The sequence below is a fragment of the Coloeus monedula genome, assembly GCF_965178545.1.
Source record: "Coloeus monedula genome assembly, chromosome: 2".
NCBI classification, from domain to species: domain Eukaryota; kingdom Metazoa; phylum Chordata; class Aves; order Passeriformes; family Corvidae; genus Coloeus; species Coloeus monedula.
In genome coordinates, this window is record NC_138782.1 from 113,059,856 (window position 1) to 113,082,002 (window position 22,147).

The 22,147-nt window shown below is 41.8% G+C and overlaps 1 protein-coding gene across 6 annotated transcripts; it reads left to right on the top strand.

Moving 5' to 3' along the window:
• The first annotated feature begins 1,857 nt into the window (after positions 1 to 1,857).
• Positions 1,858 to 22,101, top strand: UBXN2A (UBX domain protein 2A). 6 transcript variants are annotated; one of them, XM_082303193.1, is made up of 8 exons: positions 1,858 to 2,050; positions 2,264 to 2,439; positions 7,967 to 8,020; positions 9,436 to 9,571; positions 11,355 to 11,464; positions 13,026 to 13,166; positions 17,837 to 18,001; positions 20,793 to 22,101. In XM_082303193.1, exons 3-8 carry the CDS (start codon positions 7,980 to 7,982, stop codon positions 21,079 to 21,081), a joined length of 882 nt encoding a protein of 293 aa, XP_082159319.1. In that variant the 5' UTR covers positions 1,858 to 2,050; positions 2,264 to 2,439; positions 7,967 to 7,979; the 3' UTR covers positions 21,082 to 22,101. The 6 variants fall into 6 exon arrangements, with proteins under 6 accessions (XP_082159319.1, XP_082159316.1, XP_082159321.1 ...); XM_082303191.1 differs by lacking the exons at positions 1,858 to 2,050; positions 2,264 to 2,439 and adding exons at positions 4,199 to 4,239; positions 5,177 to 5,219; XM_082303190.1 differs by lacking the exons at positions 1,858 to 2,050; positions 2,264 to 2,439 and adding an exon at positions 4,152 to 4,239.
• Positions 22,102 to 22,147: the final 46 nt, after the last annotated feature.

The window sequence follows — 22,147 nt, forward strand, 5'->3', positions numbered from 1 at the left end:
AGAGATTACTTTGCAATATCTCTGAATAGCAGTAACATTCCAAAGAATGGAAATCAAATCATCTTTTCAGGCCTCTATTTATAAGCTCATATGTGCACCTCTCAATCATGCTGTCAACTCCTCCTGGTTTCAGTTGAATTTGAAATAAAAAAAGATTCACAAGAGATCTTGCTTTTGTAAACCCACCCTAAGCTTTTTCCTGCCGGGGATGTTAGGAAATTAAGATTGTGTGGTTATTCCTTTGAGAACTGTCCATTATGAAGATATGCCTATGGGATATAAGTTTGGAAACTTCAAACAAGCACTGTCCAGTAATCAGGATTGGTACTACCTTGAGCTGGAACACAGAACATGATAAAATCACTCCACATTGCAGGCATTTTGCTATGTTATTAAAGAAGGCTCATTATTTGAAGACTACCATTGTCATTTAAAAATGGATAACAGTTATGATTTCGAATTAAATAGTTAATGTCCAGCCCCTTTATCAGCACACCTATCTGAAGATTGATTTCCACACTAGATAACATCAGTGCAACTTGAAGCAAGATCAGAGAACAGGTTTCTTAGATAACATTAAAAGGGAGTGGTAAAACTTACCTCCTAATATTTCAAAGTTATCTTCCCATCACGTGTGGCCATTACCTTCCATAACATTTTCCCTGTTGAGCTAAGGTCACAGTAGATAGCTTTTCTAATAATAATAATTGTGTGAAATTCACAGGCTGATGATATTGCAGCCAGGCATCTGCAGGGTCTGTTTTTCAGTATCATTCAGGCTGTAAATTATTTCCATCTTGGACAAAAGTGGCAAATCATCTCACTTTGGTGCTTATGATCATTAATCATATGAAAGTAGCACCACCAGCCTGTTACTATGCTGGGTGATGAATAGCTTTGTAGTAAAAACCAGACTCTGTCCTAAAATGTTCACAATAAAAATAGGCATTTATGAACACACGTGTAGATAAGCTTCAGCACCATACAAATGCATAATGGCTTGATTAGGATCACATGGCAAGTCCGTCAAAAACATTATTGGTTCATAAATCTTCCTAGTCCTCACACACAATCTTAGCTTTCAAAGTGTGTTTTCTTGTTACAGATCCAAGAATGAGCTCATAAAATACACTACCACGTCATAATTGTAGTTTCACTTGAAAGTGTCTTTTCCCGATATGTTATTTTCAAATGTGTGTTATCTGGTACAAACAGTTGCTCAGGCTGCCTTGAATTTTTCATGGGATTATGCATTTCATGCTAATTTTAAAATTGAAGCTATATTCAATTTTCTTGTGTACTTACAGTCCAAGAGTCCAGCAACGTGTGGATACTCCTTGCAATGCATGGGGATAATACCCTTTTAGTGAATGCTGATTCACCCATGAAACAACAACTTGCTTTTCCAGTGCACAGCTGACTTCCTAGAATCAGTTCCTTAAGCTACTCCCCCCTGTGTGGCAGCCTAGAAGGTTTAAAATTCCTTCAAGGACCATTCCTCCTATGCAGAGGAACGTGCTGTCTTAATCAGTGGAATTGCCATTTACAGGATAACCAGACCCTGTTCTCCTATTTATTTTGCAGTCCCAGCTCCCTCACAGTCTGTTCTTGCTCTGTGTACACACACTTACAAAAGGCTTCAGGCAACAACAACTCCTCTCTCAAGTTAAGGTCAATCAATACAGCTGATGTTTAATTATAGGTAGCTGACAGTGTCCTCTGGCATAGGCTAACCTTGTTAAATATAAGGTTTAAAAATATCCCTTCAAAATTAATTTTCTGGTTGTTTTTAGATACCCTGTGTGTGCTGGTTCTTCTGTGACCTTGACAGGACTGGCGGTGACAGCTAAAACCCTGCTTTACTCTGTCAACACTGAGATTCACTCCTACATTATAAAACAAGTTTGGGGGTTGTCGCTATCTTCCATGCCAATGCATCTGATCTCCCCTGACAAAGGGGCATGGAGATGGTCGTATTTATCTCATGAATACCCTGCTAGAGGTTTTTCAGCAGACACAGTCTGGGCTGTTTTCTTCTATTCACCACACGGTAAGAAAAGGACCATTTGCTTCTGTTCATCTAGTGTACTGCCAGAGAATAAGCTGTATGAAATGCACAGAGTCTAAAAGAATTTTAGTGATGTCTTGATTGAAACAACACTCTAACTTGAAAATTTCCAGCTTTAAAGAAAATATTTTTTACATTACACAAGATTTGCAGATCTTTCTTAAGATTTTTGTTACTCCTATGCTTTGTCAACAGTTTGACTCCTGAGCACTACTTAGAAGAGCTTTCAAGAAACCACTGAATTCACTAGGACACTGATTCCTGTTGTAGTAGGTCAGCATGTCTCCAGCTGTACTCTGATTTCCAGTAAGAGACTTAATATTCTAAATCAATATGTGATTGCAGCCAGGACGCCTGCACCATTACACCAGGTAAGTCCAAACTCGCCTCCTTCTATGCTTACCTTTGGGTCTGTCAAATTGTTGCAGAAAGGGCTCCCAGGGAAGGGCTAAGCATATTACTGAACTTGTGTGTTTAATGAAACAGTGTACTTAAAATATTGAAAGAAAACTTAAAACAGTCCAGCACTGCAAAACAACCTTCTGATGTTTAGGTAGGGTTTTGTAAATTCTTTGAACTTTTCAACAGTGTAATGATATCCATGATTTAAGTTCTAAATATATAGAACTTGTTTAACAGAATCAGTAACACTTGTAACAAACAAGTGCATTCTATTCGAAAATGTCAAAGTATTTTAAACATTAAACAAAACCAGGGAGAATAGAATCTCAGGAATCCATGTTTTGAAATTTAAGACTCCATGTATGTTAACCAAAACAAAAGGCAAATTTACTATCTTCCCTGAAGATTCATAAGTAGGAGCTCTAATTAGATCTCATCTAGTTAAAACTTAACGATTAATCCAAACTGCCTTCAAAAGGTTCAGTGCATTGTGACGTACATTATAAAGAGAAAGAAATTATAGCTGTCAAATGTCAGATTTTACTTCTGTTACTCACCCATCACAGAACTTTGAGACTAAGCATCTTATTTTAATATTTCTGAACAATGTGATTTTAATTGTTGCAATTAAGGGATTGCAGAAACGTGTCCCACGTGAAGATGACACTCAGTGAAGTATTACCTCTGCTTTTAGAATTACTTTTGATCGCAGTTGTAAATTCGCAGTGGATTTCCCATTAATTAGTGTGAATTAGCTAGTTGTGGCTGTTCAGTTTAGGTTAGTTCCAAGTGTTTTACAGTGCATCGCTAATTATTGGGGGGAAAAAACCCCAATCCTTATTAAACAGCCCGCAGGTGCAAGGGATGTGTTCACTCTGCTCCGTGTGTGTTACCAGGGGCTGGCAGCTTCTTCGCGCTGTTGGCCTTGGATACTTGGATAGCTCCTGGCACCACGGGACCTCCTCGTCCCGCAGAGCGGCTTCTCCAAGGCCCAACACAGCGCAGGGAACTCGGCTCAATCCTTTTTTCCTTCCCCCACGGATCCCATCCCATTTTCCCGTCTAATTCACCCTCAGGAGCTCTGCTTCCCAGGCTCCGCGCCGCTCTTTTGTCCTCGATGCGAGGCCTCGGCTGAGCTTCTTTTCACAAATGTCAACACTAGCCCGTAATTAGCGCTCGCCGCACAATGAGCCATTCCCACTCTCCAAAGGGCTCAGAGTGCGGCTGCTCCCGCCGGAGACGCGGGGCCACTCTAGGGCCGGGCGGGTGCCCAGACACCGGGACCATTCCCCACTGTTGTGGATGCCGCCGTTTGACAGACAGACACACAGACCGCGTCCTTTGTTCCGCAGTCGGGACAGAGCTGCCTTCGCAGTCTCTCCCAGGTCCGGCAGGGATGTTTATCTCTGTTGTGCCGCACCAGGTCTTGCCCGGGCACCGCCGCAGCGGTGCGGGGATCCGGCTTGTTCAGGCGAGTCGCGTCGGGCCACAAACACCCCCAGCCCTCGCCTCCCCCCGGAGGATAGGGCAGGGCAGAGTAGGGCAGGGCAGAGTAGGGCAGCGCAGCCCCCGAGGAAGCCACCTTTCCCCCCCCCCCCCCCGCACAGCGGGTGCGAATCCCTACGGACACCCCTCCCTCCCCCCGCGGTACCGGGGCGGAGCTCTGCCCGCGCCGCCCGGCGCCGCCGCGCCTGCGCCGCTCAAGGCGGGACACCGAGGAGTTCCGCGGCGGGCGGCCGGTGCCGGGCTGGGCGCTCCGCGACGGGCGGGTGAGTTCGCTGCGGGGACAGGCCGGGCAAGGGGAGCGCGTTCTGCAGAGCTGGCGTTTCCTCGGCTCCTGCCGGCGCTCGGACTTGGCCCGCGGCTGTCCCTGAGGCGGGCGGGCTGAGCCTCCCCGCTGCCTCCGCCCGGCGGCTCAGCCCCGCTCGGAATCGGCCCCGGAGCCGGAGCGGCCCTCGGGGAGCCTGGCCTGGCCCCTCCCGGGGCGGTCTGGGCGTTCCGCCTCCGCGTCGGTACCGCGGTATTGCCTCATCGCCTAAAAATACCTCCTGGCTGGCCTCCGGGGCGGGGGGTGCGCTCGGCGGGCGGGTTTGGTACCGTCGGGAGGCGCGGAGCGTGTGCCCGGCCTGGCTCTCGGGGTGCGGGTAAGTTCCGGTGTTGCAGCCGCGGAGTTGTCCCAAAATAGATTCTTCGACCTGCTGTGCATGATCCGCGCACAGAGCCAAGGTACTTGATTTTTTTGCAGTTCTGAGCGGAAAGAAGGGCTGGATGGTAAATCCACAAAGCCAGCGCGACGACTATCAAAACTTTGCCCTATTTATACATTTTAGCAAGCAAAGGCACTAATGTTCATTGGCTACAAGTTTACATAGTTCTCTTGTTAATGAGTGTTCTCTCTTTTATCGGTTAAATTACTCCCTTGCTTCTCATGCTAAGTAGTTTGCGTGCTCAGCCTTTCTCTTTTGTTAGATAGGTGGTTTTCTTGAGGGTGGTGTGTGAGTTGCTGGTCACAATTTTGCCCTGCCGGAATTACCTTTTACCCCCTTGGAAGTGATTTCAACACAGTTGCTGAGCTGGCTTTATTAGTTTCTTCCTTATCGTGGAAGTTCTACCCAATGTCCGACTTATGGCCTGTGAATGCTGCTTTCTTTGTGTCCACTATCACTGGTACATCCTTCATCCCGAGCTTTGTTAACCTTCCCCTAGGTCTAAGATTGTTGAAGCATGTCAAGTCCTGAGCCTTAACAAGGTAATTCTACGGACAAGTAATTTATCGTCCTAACACCTGGACATCAAGGTTGGGGACAGGTTTCTCTCCGAGTGCACAGCTCCTTGAGCCAGCTGGAGAGGAAGTGCGAATGCTGTGCTTTGTACCTGAGCACATCAGTCACATTCAGGCCATTAGGTTTGATGCTCATCTCGCTATTAATTTGCATTTGCCATTTCTCTGTAGCCTCCTGTCCCTTTGTGGCTACAGTGCAATTTTCAGCTGTAATTTCTGTGCAGGGTCAGACTGTGCTGTGCTGCAAGCAGCTCTCAACTGGAGGAGTTTGTTCTGCCAAAGGTAGTAAGGGGTTAGCAGGCTGTCAGGGCAGGGGGCTGCATGTGCTTCTCTGGGTATTGCTGCCCTTCACACCAAGGAAAGCCTCACAGGTAGTTTCTGTTTTGTTTTTCTTGTATTAAAATAACTGGCAATGTGGGCTCAACAGTATTGACCATAAATTATTTGCCAAAACGAATATGCCTATTGAGGACTGCCTGTTTGGAAGCTCTGGCTGTGAAAGGCCACTGCTGGGTCAGTGGCCCATATTCCTGGGGCTGGAAAGCCCCTGGGGCTGTGTGGGAATAGCCAGGAGTATCCTAACACCAGTTAATAGATGTAGCTGTGGTGGGCTGCTGGCATTTGCAGCTTCTTCCCATGTTTTAAATTTAGTTTCTGGAGGTGGTAGTTCAGTTCTGAGGTACCTTTTGCCACTGACGTAAAAATTACGTACCAAAATTCTTAACATTTTAAGTGCCAATTAGGGGTGTCTGTCAGAAGTTGGTGAGAGGAGGTGGTTTGTGCTGGCTGGGTTGACATGCTGAGCTAAAGTGCTTGCAGTGCACTCTGATCACTATGTCCTAATGGCTTTTGGCCATAATAAACATCAATATGCTGTATAGGATGATTCTTCACCTTGAGAGATTAACACAAACATTTCTTCTAAGTATAATTGCTGTTGTGCTTTAGAAGGAGCAGCAGCTTTCACAGCTGACCAGTTCTGAATACTATTCATGCCCATTTGAGGCCAGCCTAATGTAGCCAAAGAGCTAATTTGAAGAGCTGCTTTATTGTGTCTGTTTCTTTTTAACAGCTCTGCTGAAAAGTCACAGAGGATCAACAAAAGCAGATGGCAGGAGGTGGCTCTTCTTGCTTTGGGGAGCAGCCTACTGGAGTAAAAGATTAGAAGATAAGCACATTAACACAAACCACAAAGAATTACTTTGGGCTAAACACAAAAAAACCCTTTGTGCCAGAGTGTGTTAAAACTGAATTTGAGAGAAGTTTGAAAAAATTACACTTTGTAAGCATTCCAATTTCACTCTGCTTACTTGATACTGAGAGTTCTTTTTTCCCGAGTGCAGTCCAAAGTTCCAAGAGCAATGGACAGATATACATATAGCATCATCAGGTACTAGCATGGGCTTGCCTGACAGATGTAGGGCTCTGGCAGACCATTTGGGGGGGGGGGGGGGGGGGAACCTCATCTTGTGTGACATGTCAAAGATGTGCAAAACATAATGTTTTGACTTAATGCATAACAGCACCAGTTAAATTTAAGGCTGACCCTTACAGGGCTTTTTTTGAGGCTTATATATTTTTCCGTAGAACGTCTCTCACAAGGATTTTAACTTCCAGGTTGAAAGAATACCAATATTAAAGTCCCAAGGAGCATGAATTAGTATTGCGTGTGGTGGGGGTTTTTTTGGTTAGTGCTGCAGTGAATGTTGTTTTCCCATAAATTTCACATCTTGTTAAGTTAGATCTCAAGATCACTTAAAATATGTTTTAGTGGTGCTCTGCATACTGCTTTGTTCAGGAGTGTGATGGCTATCACTGCTTTAGTTTGACGCTCTCTGAAAGACAGGCACAATGTCATGACTTAGTCCTGAACCTGCCAGGAGCAGAACATCATCTGTGTAACCAGTGGTTGTCAGGGATAACTCTCTGAACACATTTGCAACTTAAAAGTTCCATTTTCCTGTGGGCTTTTCCAATTTTGGAGTGATTTTATTTTTTTAAGGATGTTTTGGAAATTTCTGGCTTTTTGTGACTTTCTGTGACTTTTTCCCAAGCATTCAGAAGTGACTGTAATGAGATCATTGTGGGATTTTTCACTTCTTTTGACTCAGCAGACTCATCCTATAGCATATTTAATACTTAAAAATCCAGGATTTTTCTTGTCAGCTAACAGTAGGCCAGGAATGGTAACTCACAGTTTCTGAGTTGCTGCAACAATGTCTTGAGGTAAGGTAGGAAGGGGAACCTGACAAATCTTGCCCCTTTAAGTAATGCACAGTTAGGGTGAAGGTCACTCAAATGCCTGCAGTGGCACTGCAGTTTTTCTGCAATTATCTCATAATGCTATGTAAAACCAGGGAAGTTTAAACCATGCCACTCAGGAAAGGAATGTGATTTTTTTTCTCCCTTTGCAGAAGTATGAGCATGTATGTTCACAACACACTGTGATTATTATGGAATGTATTTTGTACGTTTATGAAAAAGTAACCTTGCTTCTGAACGTCTGGAACAGATGCGTGGTTCATGTGTCATTAAATTAGAAACTGCAGGAAAACAAAGAACCATCTGGAGACTTGGTGGGGGGGGAGGTTGAGGTTTCTGGTTAAATGTATTATCAACACAGAAAAAGATATAGAGAGTGCTTCAGCTACAAAAGGAGGCAAAGTGTGATGGGTATTTTGTTTGGTTTTAAACCATTTTCTTTTTGTAATTAGGGGAAGCACCAGAATGAAAGACATGGACAATATCAAAACTGTAAAGAAAGAATGGTAGGTACCAGTTCTCCCATCCCCATTTTTCCTCTTCTTTTCCTGCTGCTGTTTGTGTGTCCTGTCATTACTTTTCAAACTTTATGTTAAATTCTAAAATACAGTATTTTTACTGTATTCATCTGCTCCACATATACTGAAAATTTAAAAAATTCTATTGTTTTGCTGAAAGATTTTTCGCATACCTAAAATGTTTCCTAGATGCATGAAGCTGTGTAAATATTTTTATTTAAAATAGCAAGGCAGCCCTTCAAATTGCTAACTCACTGTGCAGCTCTGCATCTGATGTGCAAGTGTTTGCTTTTCCAGTTCTGTTTCTGAGGTAAAGCATAATGAATAGCTACATTAATGCTTCAAGTTTCATTTGTTCCATTAGAAAAGTGAAATGGGGACAGCACACTTTTGAAATTTTTTCTTTAAAGTTGTTGAGGTTTTCTTTTGTTTAAGATGTTAATCTCCAGGGACTCTTAGTGTTGCATAGATGCACTGCAAACAATTCCATTTTATGCAAATGTATCTAATTACCATTCCAGTAAGCATTGCTGCTCTTGAATTCAATGTAGAGTTTTATGTAAAACTGGATATTTTTTCAAGAGCTGGGATTTTTATTTTCTGAATTGCTTAAAATAGACTTTTCTGAATCTCCAGTAGGAGTAACTCCTGCAATGTTTATGAAAAGACAAAAGAATGTTCTTACTGTGCAAGGAACCTGTACTGAGATAATAATTTATTCAGGTTGCATATTTCTGCATTTTGACTGGTGAAAATCTAACAGAAACAGCTGTCACATATACAGTGTTCTATAAAAAGATGTGGTTGATGCATCTTTTTTAATACCCTGGCAGTCTCCACAGTGTTGAAGGCTTCTAGTGTATTTCTTCAGTGTGCTCCAGCGGTGTTGAGTCACTTGAGTTGCCCTAATGCACTTTCCAAAACAGTCATGGTGGTTCTGGGATGGTGCTGGGAATGGGGAGGTTCAAGTGGGGGTGGAGGTGTAAATCCTAGAACAATTTTCTTGTATTTTTTAAAACTTACGGCAAAGGAACCCAAGCTTGTACCACAGGAATGCTTTAAGGAAAGCCCTTCGTTGGTATGCAACTAGGTGTATGATGGTTAGAAATATGAATCATCTAACTTGCATTCCTTGCTCTGGTACCAAGTTTAGAAGCTTTGCATAGATTAGTTCGTCTTTTCTGATTATGTTCTTTAGTTTGTGCTTTTGAAGTGGAAATAATAGCAGTTAGAGATTGGTAAGAGGTCTATAGAAAAGGCACAATGCAAAGTTGACCTGATGTTTTGTAGCAGCTGGGTACAGGGGAGTGTGGCTTCCATATCTCTTGGTACTGAGCTTCTGAGGTACCTATTTGTCTTCTAATGTGTCCTCTGAGGAGTAATTTTGCTTATTTTTTCTGCAGGGTGTGTAAATCGGGAACCAATGATCAGATTTTGAACGGTACAGAACAAAACTGTGACTACTTTGTAGATAACCTATTTGAAGAAGCTCAGAAGGTTGGTGCTATGTGTGTGCCCCCAACCACAGTCAAGAACCAGGTAGGCAGTGAAGAAAAATACTCATGTTTGATACAACAGCCCTCCAGGACTATTCTGGAAAATAGATGCCAGAAGTCCAGCAGTCTTCTCCAGTACATCACCAAAAAAGTGCACACAGAATTCAGAGAACTGTAGGAACAACCTCCCATCTCCCAGTAAGCCAGGCCTTTGCTGCTGGCCTTTTGGCTCTTAGTGCTTTACAGTGGGTTTAGAGTCATTCTAGAACCAAGGCTGGCATTGGCTAGTGCACTTCTGCTTTATGAGTAAGGAGAGTGAGGTGTGCAGGAGTTCAAGGAATGACAAGTACTATTACATAAGAAAGTTATTTAAGGAGCTGCAGCCTTTTTATGCAGAGGCATAGCCCAAATATTTTTCATTTGCTCTTATTCATATAATTATGGTTGTAGTGGGATGTTCAGAGTGGGTTTGTATCTCAGTGATTCTGTCCTTTTCATGTTTTTCTGTTACTCATCAAAGACTGGTAAGGGGAGGGAGAAAAGATGACAGAAGAAATTTGGAGTGGGCATTGCTAGAAATTATGTTCATGGATCCTTAACTGACCCTGGAAGAAATGAAATGTCAGGAACAATACCTTAAATTGCAGTCCTGAAGTAGTGCTCCATGGCATTAGTTGTGTCAATGCTTAAATAGGAAGTTGGTGTGGAATAATTAGTCCATGTTAAATTTGCATACTGGCTCACTGTAGAGGAGCCTTCCCATAATTAGAACTCTTTCCATATGCATTGGTGCCATGAGACACAGGAATTTTTGATGGAATCTAATCTTGCTGAGTGCTGTCTTCTTCTTTTGACAGATTACCCAGCTGAAAGAGAAGGAATTTTATTTATTTTAAATAGGAGTTTGCACATGCTATTTATTTATGTAGCAATCACCTAGCAAGTCAAACTGGAAAAAAAAACCAAACAAAAAAACCTCCAAACTTGTCAGCCTAGTTCAAACTAATTTCCAGCTGAATTCTGCCTTTGTCTATACCTCATCTGTGGCTGAGTATCTGTCAAGACAATGTTATTTCAGGCACCTAAATAACTAAATGCTTCCTTAAATGGCATGATGCATTAATATGAAAATACAATCCCAAATATCCATCTTACAATTGGAGAGATTTCAGTAAACAGTGCAAAAGCTACAAGTTGGGGTAGTGGATGATTTCTGGCAAAGTTAAGGAATTACTGAGAAATTATTTTTTCATTCCCCTAACCACCAAAGTTTTGAATACACCCTGGAATTCCAGGGTAACAGAAGCATATGACTGTCTGAAAGTAAATTTTCTGATACTTGCTTCATTTCCTGAATGAAAGGCTTCTGCATGCATCATCTCAATGCCTTTACTTTGAGAAGATCCTCCTGAATGATCGGAACAAGGCTTTACCCTAATAAATCCCCAGCTGGACTATTCTGGCAGTTGGTGTTCCAACACCAGGCATGTGTGCTCTCAAATTAGCTCTTGAAGAGTTGCAGCTGGCTGTGATAGTCCAGCTCTTTATTTTTTTTCTCTGTTGAATTGAAGGAGTGTTCTTGACCTAGGAAGCCAAAATGATTGGGGGAAGGTTTGTTTCTAATTTGGATTGACAGAAGATACTTAGAAATGTCACTTACCCCTTGCAGTTGCCCTGCCTGTTGGCACGGGGCCAAGGCAGATTACAGTGAGCCTGCTCTCAGTATTTTTAGTCTATGAAGTGGATGATTTATAATCACAGGGTATGTGGGTATACCAAGCTTCTTTTACATCATTGTTATAATGAGAATCGTTCTTACTCTGTAGGTTGATGTAATCATTAAACTTTGGAAAAATGGGTTTACGGTAAATGACAGCGAACTTCGGAGCTACACTGATGTTGCAAACCAGCAATTCTTGGAGTCCATTAAAAAGGGGTAAGCGAGTTTTGTGTTCTTAACCAGCCAGAGTTAATGTGCTTTGGGTAGCACTTAGCTTATGCTCTAAATTTTTTACGTGGCTTTGCTGCACTGCAGTGTCCCTGTAGGAGTACAGGCCCTGCCAGTCTCCTTCCTGCAGTGCTAATGGCTGTTGGAACATCAACAGGTTTAACACAGCTCTCAGTGGCAGTAGTTGTACAGTTGCTGATGAATAGATAAAAGCCAGTGTTGGCAGGGGGCACAGCAGGTACACAATGAAATAAAGAATAAATCAGTGCCCAATAAGAGCTACAAATCAAATGGTATTTTGACTAATGAACTCAATGCACAAGGGGTTGAGCATTTCTGGTTTTATGGTCTTTGTTTTCTTTTTGTTGATGAAAAGCCTTAAATGGGTACAGATGTTCTGTGTAGCATCAAGAAACTCTGATCAGTCTTAAATTTCTGACATTTTTCCAAGTACAAACTTGCTATTGTGTACGTATAACAATCTTACATTCATCCCTGTGTTAATAGCCATCTTACATTTTTGCCTGTGTTAAAAGTTAACATGCTGTCCTGATTTTTGCTAGTGTTTGCAATTGTTGCTTTAAAAAAGTTTGACCATACAAAGCAGTGTGATTTTGAGCCTTTAATTTGTAGTCTGTTTCCTCACCCCACACGAATGGAGAGGAGAATATTGTTTTATGGATAATGCAATTTAATACCTCCCTATCAAGCATGTGAGATTACTAAGTCATTATTTTTTTCTTTTTCATATTTTGCTAGGCCATCAAAAACACTACTTTTACACTATTTCTCCTGTATGGTTTCACCTTTGTTAGTTGTAACAGCAATTAACTGCGCTGTTTAAAGCCCTTTGTGTGCATTCATCAAAAGTTTGCCACTTTTATTCCACTCTTTGCCTGTGAAGATGCTAATTATGAGATGGTGTCTGCATAATCATTGATGGTAGAGAAGCCCCTGTGCCAGCTGAGCCACACCACCTGAAATTGTGCTGTCTGCATCAGAGCTCAGAGACAAAGGCATTGTTGTGTTCTGCTTAATACAATTAAAGCATTACCAAGGTGATGTTACTGCGCTGAAGAGTGGAGCTATTAGCGATAATATAATTTTTAGAAGCTGAGATCTGTGTTTATTTGTCAATAAATACATTGTGCCTAAACTCAGTTCTTCCTGTTTAAAAGCCTTTTTCTTTTTGTTTTACTGTGGGGATAAAATAATTGAACCTTTTGCAGCAGTGTATGGCAACACTGAACTTCCTACACCTCACATGTTTAGAGTGGTAACTGCTGAGTAAATTTGAACATCACTCAACGACTTGCATAATAGGGGGGTTTTTTTGTTATATGCTTTGTAGTTAATTTGCAGTTCAGGAGCTCGAAGTTATATGTATGCACTTAACCTAACTCTTAGTAAATACCTGTGAAGTTTTTTTTAAAAGCATCGTCCTTGAAAGGCCAAATGTTGAACAGTTATTAATCATTAGTCTATTTTGTATACTGAAAACAGTATAGTACTTTTTTTTTTTTTTTGACCGGTTTTTTTTTTTCTTAAGGGAACTGCCTTTTGAGCTACGAAAAGTTTTTGATAAGGAGGAGATAGAAGTGAAAGTGGAAGATAAAAAAGATACGGTGTATTTGTCATCAAAAAGGCCAGTATTTCATCCCTTTTCTGGACATGGTTACAGATTAGGAAGGTGAGTAGACTGATGTGATATATGATTGAGTAACTGAAGGGAACTATACCTCTGGTGAAGGATCATAATTCAGGTTGGAAGTGATCTCTGGAGTTTTCTAATCTAAGCTCCTGCTCAAAGCAGGGTCATCTGTGGGGACAGATGAGGTTACTCAGGCTTTTATCTAATTGGGTCTTGAAATCCCACGAGAGCAGAGACTGTGCAGCCTGCTTCAGTGCTGGACTGTCCTCATGGGAAAGAATTTTTTCATTATATCCAATCTGAGTGCCTCTCTTTGGAATTTCTGTCCACCATAAAGAGCATCACCCCCTCCTGCAGACCCTGGCAGGCTGCTTTTAGGTGCCCCACAACCACCACCATCTCTTCCACAGGCTGAGCAAGCTGCTCTCCTCCAACAGTTGCTGACAGAGTGAGTGCTTCATCGTGCAGGCATCTTGGTGTCTCTCCATGAAGCTTGGGGGATAATTGGCTCCCACAATCCACTGGCTGTGTTGATACAGCCAGGATGCTCTTGGCTTTTGTTGTTCAAGGTCTCAATAGCAGAACTGTTTCCAGCTGAAATGCTGTCGCTCTTCTATTCTGTGATTTTAGAGAAAAGAATCTCTTTTAAAACTCTATGTGCAATAGTTTGAGAAGAGGGGGGAGTATGACAATCCCATAAAAGGGACTGAAGAAGTAAGAGGTTATTTTTCATTTTCTTAAAATTGTTCAGTAATTAAGCATGTATTTGTTGCAGTAAGGCATTTTACATTTTACACTGATCCATGTCTCTTTTGTAGTTGGAGAGTGTCAGCCACTCATGCCAGTGCTAATACTGGACTTGATTTACAACCAAACAGTAACTGTATTTTGGAAGGCTGTTGTAGAGCAACAAGCCAGGATCATGCAAGACTTGAATAAAAGCAGGCGTCAGCTTAAGGAACAGGACACGTTCAGTGACCAGGAGCCTACAGGAGGCATCACAGGTGGCACTGCTGAGTGCCTGGGGTTCCTGCAGGCTTGCAGACCAGGGTTGCTAAGATGTGATGCAGCCTTAGGTGAACTGCTTGTTTCAATTAAGTGGAAAGGGTTTGGCTGCTAAGCCCCAGAGCTTGTGCTGGGGGAAAGCCTGACCTGGGCAGGAGCAGCTAAGGCAGGGGAAGAAGGTAATGTGCAGAGCAAAAGACTGATAAAGGTAAAGGATGAGTGGTTCCAGGCTGATTTAGAGAAGCAAATATCTGTTTTATGAGTTTCATCTGTTTCTGTAGCACAGTCCATTCAGTTGCTCCGTGCTCGAGTAGATACAATCAATAGGGAAAACCTTCTCTTGAGACATGGATGAGATGCTGCAAGACTTGCTTTTGGTGGCACAGAAATCCTGAGCAAATGGGGGTCAAGAACTTAACCTTATTTTATCTACAAGTAGACCTGTTAATAGCAAAACCAAAAGATCTTCAGTGTGCTGGGTAGGTTGTTCAGTCGCTTGTTGTGCTCTGCCAGGCCTACAGCAAGTAATGATCTTGCTTCCCAGTAGGCAGGTGAGGTTTCAGGAACATGCTAATCTGTGAATTTCGGTTGACAGGTCTTGTACAGAGACATCCTACAACTTGCTCAGCATTTTTTATTTTTTTCCTACTCTTGCTAGTCTATTCTGTGCTATGCTATCAAAGCCTTTTCCTTAAAGAGAAGTAAATATTTTTGCTGATCTTGGAAACGTGAGCTGTAAGCGGTCCTAGTCCATGAAGTAGTGCTCACTTCCTGCTGTTAATAAATCTCCATTGCATGTATACACCACACTTGCAGCAGAAAAGCTTTGTGGGGCAGTAGCAGAGCTGGCTGAGACCTGGAACAAGTTTTAAGCTATAGAACTCCTTTTCAATAGTAGCACTTGTGTGATTAGTCAGAAATGAGAGACACAAATGACTGAAGAGTTTGTCAGTTGATGGCCTAGCTAAACCTCTGCTTATCAAATAAACTTATAAAATTAATAGTGTATACTTGGTCAGTCTTTCCAAGTGGAGGGATTTTGTGATGAATGAACCATTATGAATTGGTCTATTGACTGGTTCTCAAAACTTGTTGGAGGAACTAGAAATAACACATATGTTGATATAGCTCAGACAAGCTTGATCCTCTTCCTTTTTGTTTTACAGGAGAAATAAGTAAGACTTATCAAAATTTTCCGATGTACCTTGTGAACCTCTGTAACTAATGGTATATTCTGTTCTATCTATCACTGTTCAGATGCATTTCATAGTTTGGGATTATGACTAGATTTGCAACCCCACTTTTCTGTTGAGCTAATCTATGCATCTTTGAGACTGCCTCAGAAACATGTTAATTAAACTATTGACTGAAATCCCTTGTAGCAAAGCGAGCTTGCTCTGTAACCTCATTAGGGTAAAGCATTGTGTGTCAAGCTGCTTAGCCATCAGTCAGGGTAAGGCATGATACCTAACTCCTGGGCTTTTTCTTGTCAGAAAATTGACAGGATGCTCTTATGTCTCTTCAACCTCCAGTTTACATCTTCTGTTGATAATCTTATAAAAGGAATAAGCCTTAAAAGGAGTTATAATGCTTCGATCTCAGGCTGATAAGGCTTAGATTCTTGGGTTTTGGCTTTAGTCAAATCTCCTACCACTAGATGGCTTTATCTGTCAGTTCTGCTAGAGAAAAGTTTTTACATATAGAAATGCTTGAAATCTTGGTGAATACAGATACTCTAACTTTCTCTTAAATCTTCATTTAATGTGTTGGCTCCAGTCTCACACACACTTGCTACTGAAAGAATCACCTCCAGTGCCTCCCGCATGTGGAGATGTGGCTGTGAGGGAAGTTGGTTTGGGAATGACACCAAAATCTGTGTCCATGCAAGACAGTTGTCTGAGCTACAGCTGTGACTGATGTAGCCCAGCCCAGCCTAGCCTGAGCCAGACACCACGGCTGAGCACCCCTGCAGCCTCTGCTGTCCTGGAGGCAGCTCGCTCACACAAGTTCTGCAGTGTCGGAACCAGCAACTGAGGAAGGAGGGAGCAAGAGCTGGGCATTGCTGGACTGAAGTATGACTTGAAATTTAATTTTTTTTTATCTGCTTGAAAGACTGTTTAACATTATCTTGCTGTTAACTCAGGCTTTTCTTCTTGATCTGGAGGGCAATTAAGTCTTACTTCATATTGAGGTCAGGCATGAACAGAAGCTGTCTGTGAGATAGTGAGGCAGGTGGATGGTAGTACATCACCTGTACTTGTAATAGAATATTTTACAGATGTGCCAAGTCCTTGTACCCCAGCTAATTTCTGTGTAATGCAAAACAATTCTGCCTCCAGTCACAGTGAGCATCTCTTATCTCTCTTATGAATGAATCTCATTATCTCTCATAATAAATGAGATTTCTTGATTCTCATTCTTTTTGCTGAGTTTCTGTGGAACATATAAAAAGTGCCTCTACTGGCTGATATCCTAGAAGTTCGGGCAGCACTTAACTGGGCAATAAAAGATTTTGAAATACGTGACTAAACTTGCGCTTAAGACTCCAGCTTTATTAGCCTGAATGTATTAAGTCATTAGCTAATAATTAATGAGCTGTGACTTTACTGCCTTATGAATAAACTAAGACAGGTACAAGAACATAAAAATGGGGTTTGTCTGCAAAGCAGGTGTGCAGTATAGTTAAGACTGCTACTCTGTGGCCATCAGTTACCCACTTCTCTCTCAGGAAACTGTAACTCACCAATTTTCTGTGCTAAGAGAACTTTTCTGCAAACTGCCGTGTAGGGTGCTCATGTAGTCAGTGACCACAGCTGAGCTCAGGGGAGAAATGGTAACTCTTTAAATCATTGCTATTCTGCCAGCAAACATCTGGTTATGCTCACAGGAGCTGAGAATGTGCCCATTGGATCAGGGCCAATGAGGACTTAAACTGTACATGCTGAACAAGCTTAGTCATGAAAGAAGCACTAAGGTCTAGACACTTCTTCAGAATAAAAATTTTTGCCAGCAGTTTTTTTATTGTTTGTTTTTTAAGACCATGCAGCTGGACTGAGGTCCATGTATTCTGTCAAGTCATTTTATGAATCTTTGCCCCTGTGGTTGGGTCAGCTGCTTAAAGTGCCTTAGGGAAAAAAAAATCCGAGTGCTGTGTGCATCAGTCTGGATTTTTCACATTAAGTCAATTTCTCTGATAGATGAGTAATTCTTCTAAGCTGAGATAGATGATGCTGGAGTCTAAATCAAGGCTAACAACATTCAGTTAAATTGAATTACTGTAATCACATTATGCTGAAAATTAACTTTGAGTATGCAAATTCAATAGTCAACCCCCTTAAAGTTTCACCTGTGTGATTAGAGTACAAAAATGCATGAAGAATCTTCAGACAGTTTTGTCTCTTGTATAATCATATTTAATCCTCTGATATTTAAGTTCCTTTCCATCTCATAAAAATCCTAAGCAAACTGAAATTCTTCAGCGTGTTTTGGTCTTTAAGTGAAAATATTGGCATACATGTAGAAAAAAAAATAAGGAAGAAAGAAAAAAACTGATCTTTATGTCAGTATTCCTGTATTTATTAAACTAAGAAGTCATCAGTGTACTCTGTCACAGGGCAGAAAGCTCCAGAAGCAGAGGTCTGAAGGGAGGTTCAAGCTTACATGTGTGCACAGAAGCCATAACCTCATGTGGCTTTTCTTTTCAGTGCTACTCCAAAGATAATCTCTAAAGTAAGAGATGATCATCAAGCACCTGGTGACAAAAGACACCTGCCTTTAGTACCCTTGAATGACTTGGAGCCTATCACCAATGTCCAGATCTGGTTAGCTGATGGGGAAAGGATAATTCAGAAATTCAATGTTTCTCACAGGTAAGATATGTTTTACCACTGTTATGTGTATTTGCATCTGAACTATTTGTCTTAATGCCTGTACACTTAAGTCTCTAATTTCCTCAGTTCGCTTAGCATTGGACTGTTCTTCAGTTGTATCTGGAAAACCTTTGAAATCTTGAGAAATCTTTTAGCTGACAAGAGAGGAACGAGGAAAGTGAACTGATGTTAAAAGTCGTCTCATAGCTGAGCACAAAGGAAAATCTGAGGAAACTGTAGGAGTTCTTTGTCAGTTAGTGAAAGTTAAGGTGTACATATTACTCATTACTAGAGGAAATAGCTTTTAACATGATGGATCTCTCACAAAACGGCTACATCTGGAACAAATGGCTTAGTATAAAGCCTGCTGGTCATTGGGCATAGACAGCACCACAGGTGGGAGCTGGAGAAAGAGACTTAGAGTTGAGCTGGAGAAACCTCTGGGGAGGGCTGTAGTCGGTGCACTGGGCCAGGAGGTTCATCCCCTGCATGTCAACATGGACAGAATAGAATGCACACAGTGTGTTTAATTCTTAATTAATAAAATTTCTGGCTCCCAAAGAGGCTTAGAAATAAGGATAATGTCAGAAGGTGTCAGCACAGCGCGTGTATGCAGGAGCTTTGAGAAAGTGGGATTAACACTTTAAATTGTAGAGCTACTGTCTTCAGAGACCTTTCTCAAATCTGAATTTGAGAAATTACTCCAGTGCTATACAGTCATGTCATGTGGAAAGAATATGTTGCCTTTGCTTCTCTGTGAAGCAATTTAAAGGTATCACAGATTTAATACAACCCAGGCTGCTGTCAAGATAAACTCTGTGTATCTGTGGCTGGTCAGAAGGAAAGCTCAGCTGTTGAAGGTTAATGACTGTAGCTTTTTCTTTGACTTGTACTAATTTATTACTGTTAGTGGCCTGAGATATGAACTGAAACACTGTTATGATGTACTGCTGAAGGGTAAATTGCTATTTTAATTATAAATACTTCACTGAAGGGCTTAATATCTCAATTATTCCAGGTCCCACACATCTAAGTATATTTACAAGCTTTTTGTCTTCACAGTATATAGCAGTTTGAACACCTTCTAAGTGCTTTTGAGAGGAAAAAAAACATCTGAGATAAGCAGAACCACAGCTTTACTGGTGTAATGCTCTTTTTGAAGTAGTGTGCAATAAATATTCCATCATAGCATAGTCCCTTGCCACAAGACCAGGACATTTGTGCTGTACACAGGATTTGTGTATGAGCTGGTAAGAACTAGAGGGAAATCCTTTTTGAGTACATATCCTTAAGCATAATAACTGCATACACAGGACTCCTTTCAGTGCAGAAGACAGTCAGCTATTTGTTAACTAACATATAGATTAATAACATGTAGCATGTATATTGCAGTGTCTGGGTAAATTGATTACTTTTAGCTTTTTACAACTAGATTGTGTAGGTGCCACAGTAACTGCTGCTGTAGATATGAGTTGATTACTGATGAAAGATTGAAGTGGAAGCATGGGAAGCATTTTAGTGTTGCAGCATGGGGAATTGAGACATGGGAATGTAGCAACTAGGAGAGCAGAGTTGTAGGAATAGCGCACAGAGCTGTGTCCTGGATCGAGCTGTGTCCCCTCTTGAGCACTTGCTAGGTTAGTGTGACCCTGGAGCATCAGGTATGGAGCCTGGAAAAGAACTTTTTCACCCTGAAGCAGGGAGCTGGTGGCTAATTGCCTGATTTGCTCTTGGAATCCAATCAACTTTGATACAATGCATATGTAGACACCTGTAAATGTCCAACCAAAAATTTAGTCCTGTTTGAGGTTTTTCAAGCTCTTGGCTTGTAAGACCAAGCAGTGTCTCTGTATTGAGGCCTGAGTGCACAGGAATTAGTTTTTATTTTGCTGGCTGTATCTGTCCTGGTGAGTGTGGCTAAGGCATGGATACTTGGGCATCTGTGCTGCTAAACTGTTGGGATGGCATTGCCCCAAGCCAGCCAGCACTTCCTCGGTCAATACCTAGCCATGGTTCAGATGTTAGCTCAGGTCCTGGACCATTCCCAGGAGACAGTAAACCTCATGGAAGACCCTGTGCATGAGAGAGAGGAAGGATGAGTTTAGGCATTTATCAGCAGCCAGTCTGCCAGTTGGCCTCAGGACCAAAGAATGGACATTGTCACTGTGTTAATTTTATTCATACAGATGTATCTTTTCATCTTCATTTTCTAATTAAATTGGTCGATGAAAGAAGCTGATTCTTCCACAGGAAAACCTCTGTCTTGCTCACACAAGGCAGCTTGAATCTGTAATGAATTCACTGTGCCCTTGCTTTGAGAGGATGGGACTGTATTTAGACCTAGTTAATGTATCAGCTGTCCAAATAATTTTTTCAAACCCTTTTTCTTCATTTTTATTATGGTTCCGTTACATGAGCCACAAACTGGAGGCATCTTTATTCTAGCTCTTGGCTACAGAACCCTCAGGTAAGAGCTCCACCAGCTGGTTAGGAAATGGTAGGTTTGGGTAACTACCATCTGATCCACGGTGCTGCATTTGAGTGCTCAGAGTAAGACACTCATCTGTGTTCCCTTGGGAGTACTCTCAGAGCATGCAGATCTTGGTCCTTGCCTCCCAAGTGGATCAGGCATTTCGGGATACCACCTCATCTATATTGCTGTAGTTCTCTGCTGTCAGGCATTCCATGAAGTGGTTTCATTCCTATCCCGTGGTGGCTCTGTGTGTTACGCACGTGTGTGGGGATTGTAGTGCTGGAACTCTAATGCTGAGTTTTCTTTCTTTCTTCTCAGAATCAGCCACGTCAGAGACTTCATAACAAAGTATCAAGGATCTGAGGGAAGTGTTCCCTTCACACTGACAACCTCCCTGCCCTTTCGAGAGCTGCAGGACGAGACACTCACACTCGAGGAGGCAAAGTTGCAAAATGCTGTTGTTGTTCAGAGACTTCGGAAAACAACGGAGCCTTTCAGACTGTTAGTGATAAAAGCACCTGAAAATGACTACAAAACTGCTGCTACACCTAATGGACAGCTCAAGAATGAGCAAAAAACTGCTATCAATAGTACAAGATCAAATTAGCTTTTAACTGACCAAAATCTATCTGCAGGGTGAACTAGGCAAAACCAAAAATGTAACCAGCAATATGTGGGTGGCCTCACATCCTCATGCACTGTGCTCTTAGAGAGCAGAATGGGTGCTGTGCTGTTGTCTGCTATAATAGAGGTATTTTCAGCTAAATTGGGTGGTCAGAGCCTGGCTGTGTAATGTAGCAGACGGTACAGCAGACCATCCTTAGAATTTCCTTAGGTAAAACCTTCTTAGTTATTTAATAGGTGGGTCTAGGTGGAACAGTTCTCTGAGACTTAACTACTGATAGCACCTTTTAAGGAAAAATAGTATTTATTTTTGCACTTTGGACTAAAGTGAAACATTTCACATTATAGTGTAAACTGCTGCAGTTTGCATTCTTCTCCCAGTAACTCTTAGACAAGCAATACTGCAGGCAAGCTCACATTTGGACTCTAACTTGAAAATCTTCATGATGTAACTTTTATCACAGGATCTGCAGTGTAATAATGTTCTGTCAAGCCTTCACATGGTGGTAGGTGCATGTGTGAGAAGATACAAATGAGGTAGTCTGGTGCATACTGCTTATGAAGTGCCTCAAAGTAAGCTCTGAAGGAATTGTTCTTACCAATGGTTGAAGTGGTTTCTGCTTCTTTTGGGCTGCTACAAGTGTCTTGCAGATCAGGTGATGTTAAACTACCTAGCTCATTAGCATAGGGAGCCACTTGTAGCTTTATCACACAGAAGCTAAAGTTTTTTTTACCATCACCATGCAGGAATGTTGAGGGACACAGTTGGTTTTGTACTGTTTATCTGCCTCTGTTCTGAACGGCCCAGCTGATTGAGACGCTAGTTGCATGTGGTCAAGTTTCAAAGATGTTGAAAATCCTTACTTGAAAACTGAAGTTTTTCCTTCCACTTTGCCCTATTTCCATCCAAATCTTTTATTTTGCTATTCATGTACTCAAGGCATAAAGTTTTTAGCTAACTATTCCATGTTTTGCTAAAAGAGAAAACAACATAAAGACTAAATATTTTGTACTGTGTTTACTAAGCATCTGGGATTGTGAATGGAACT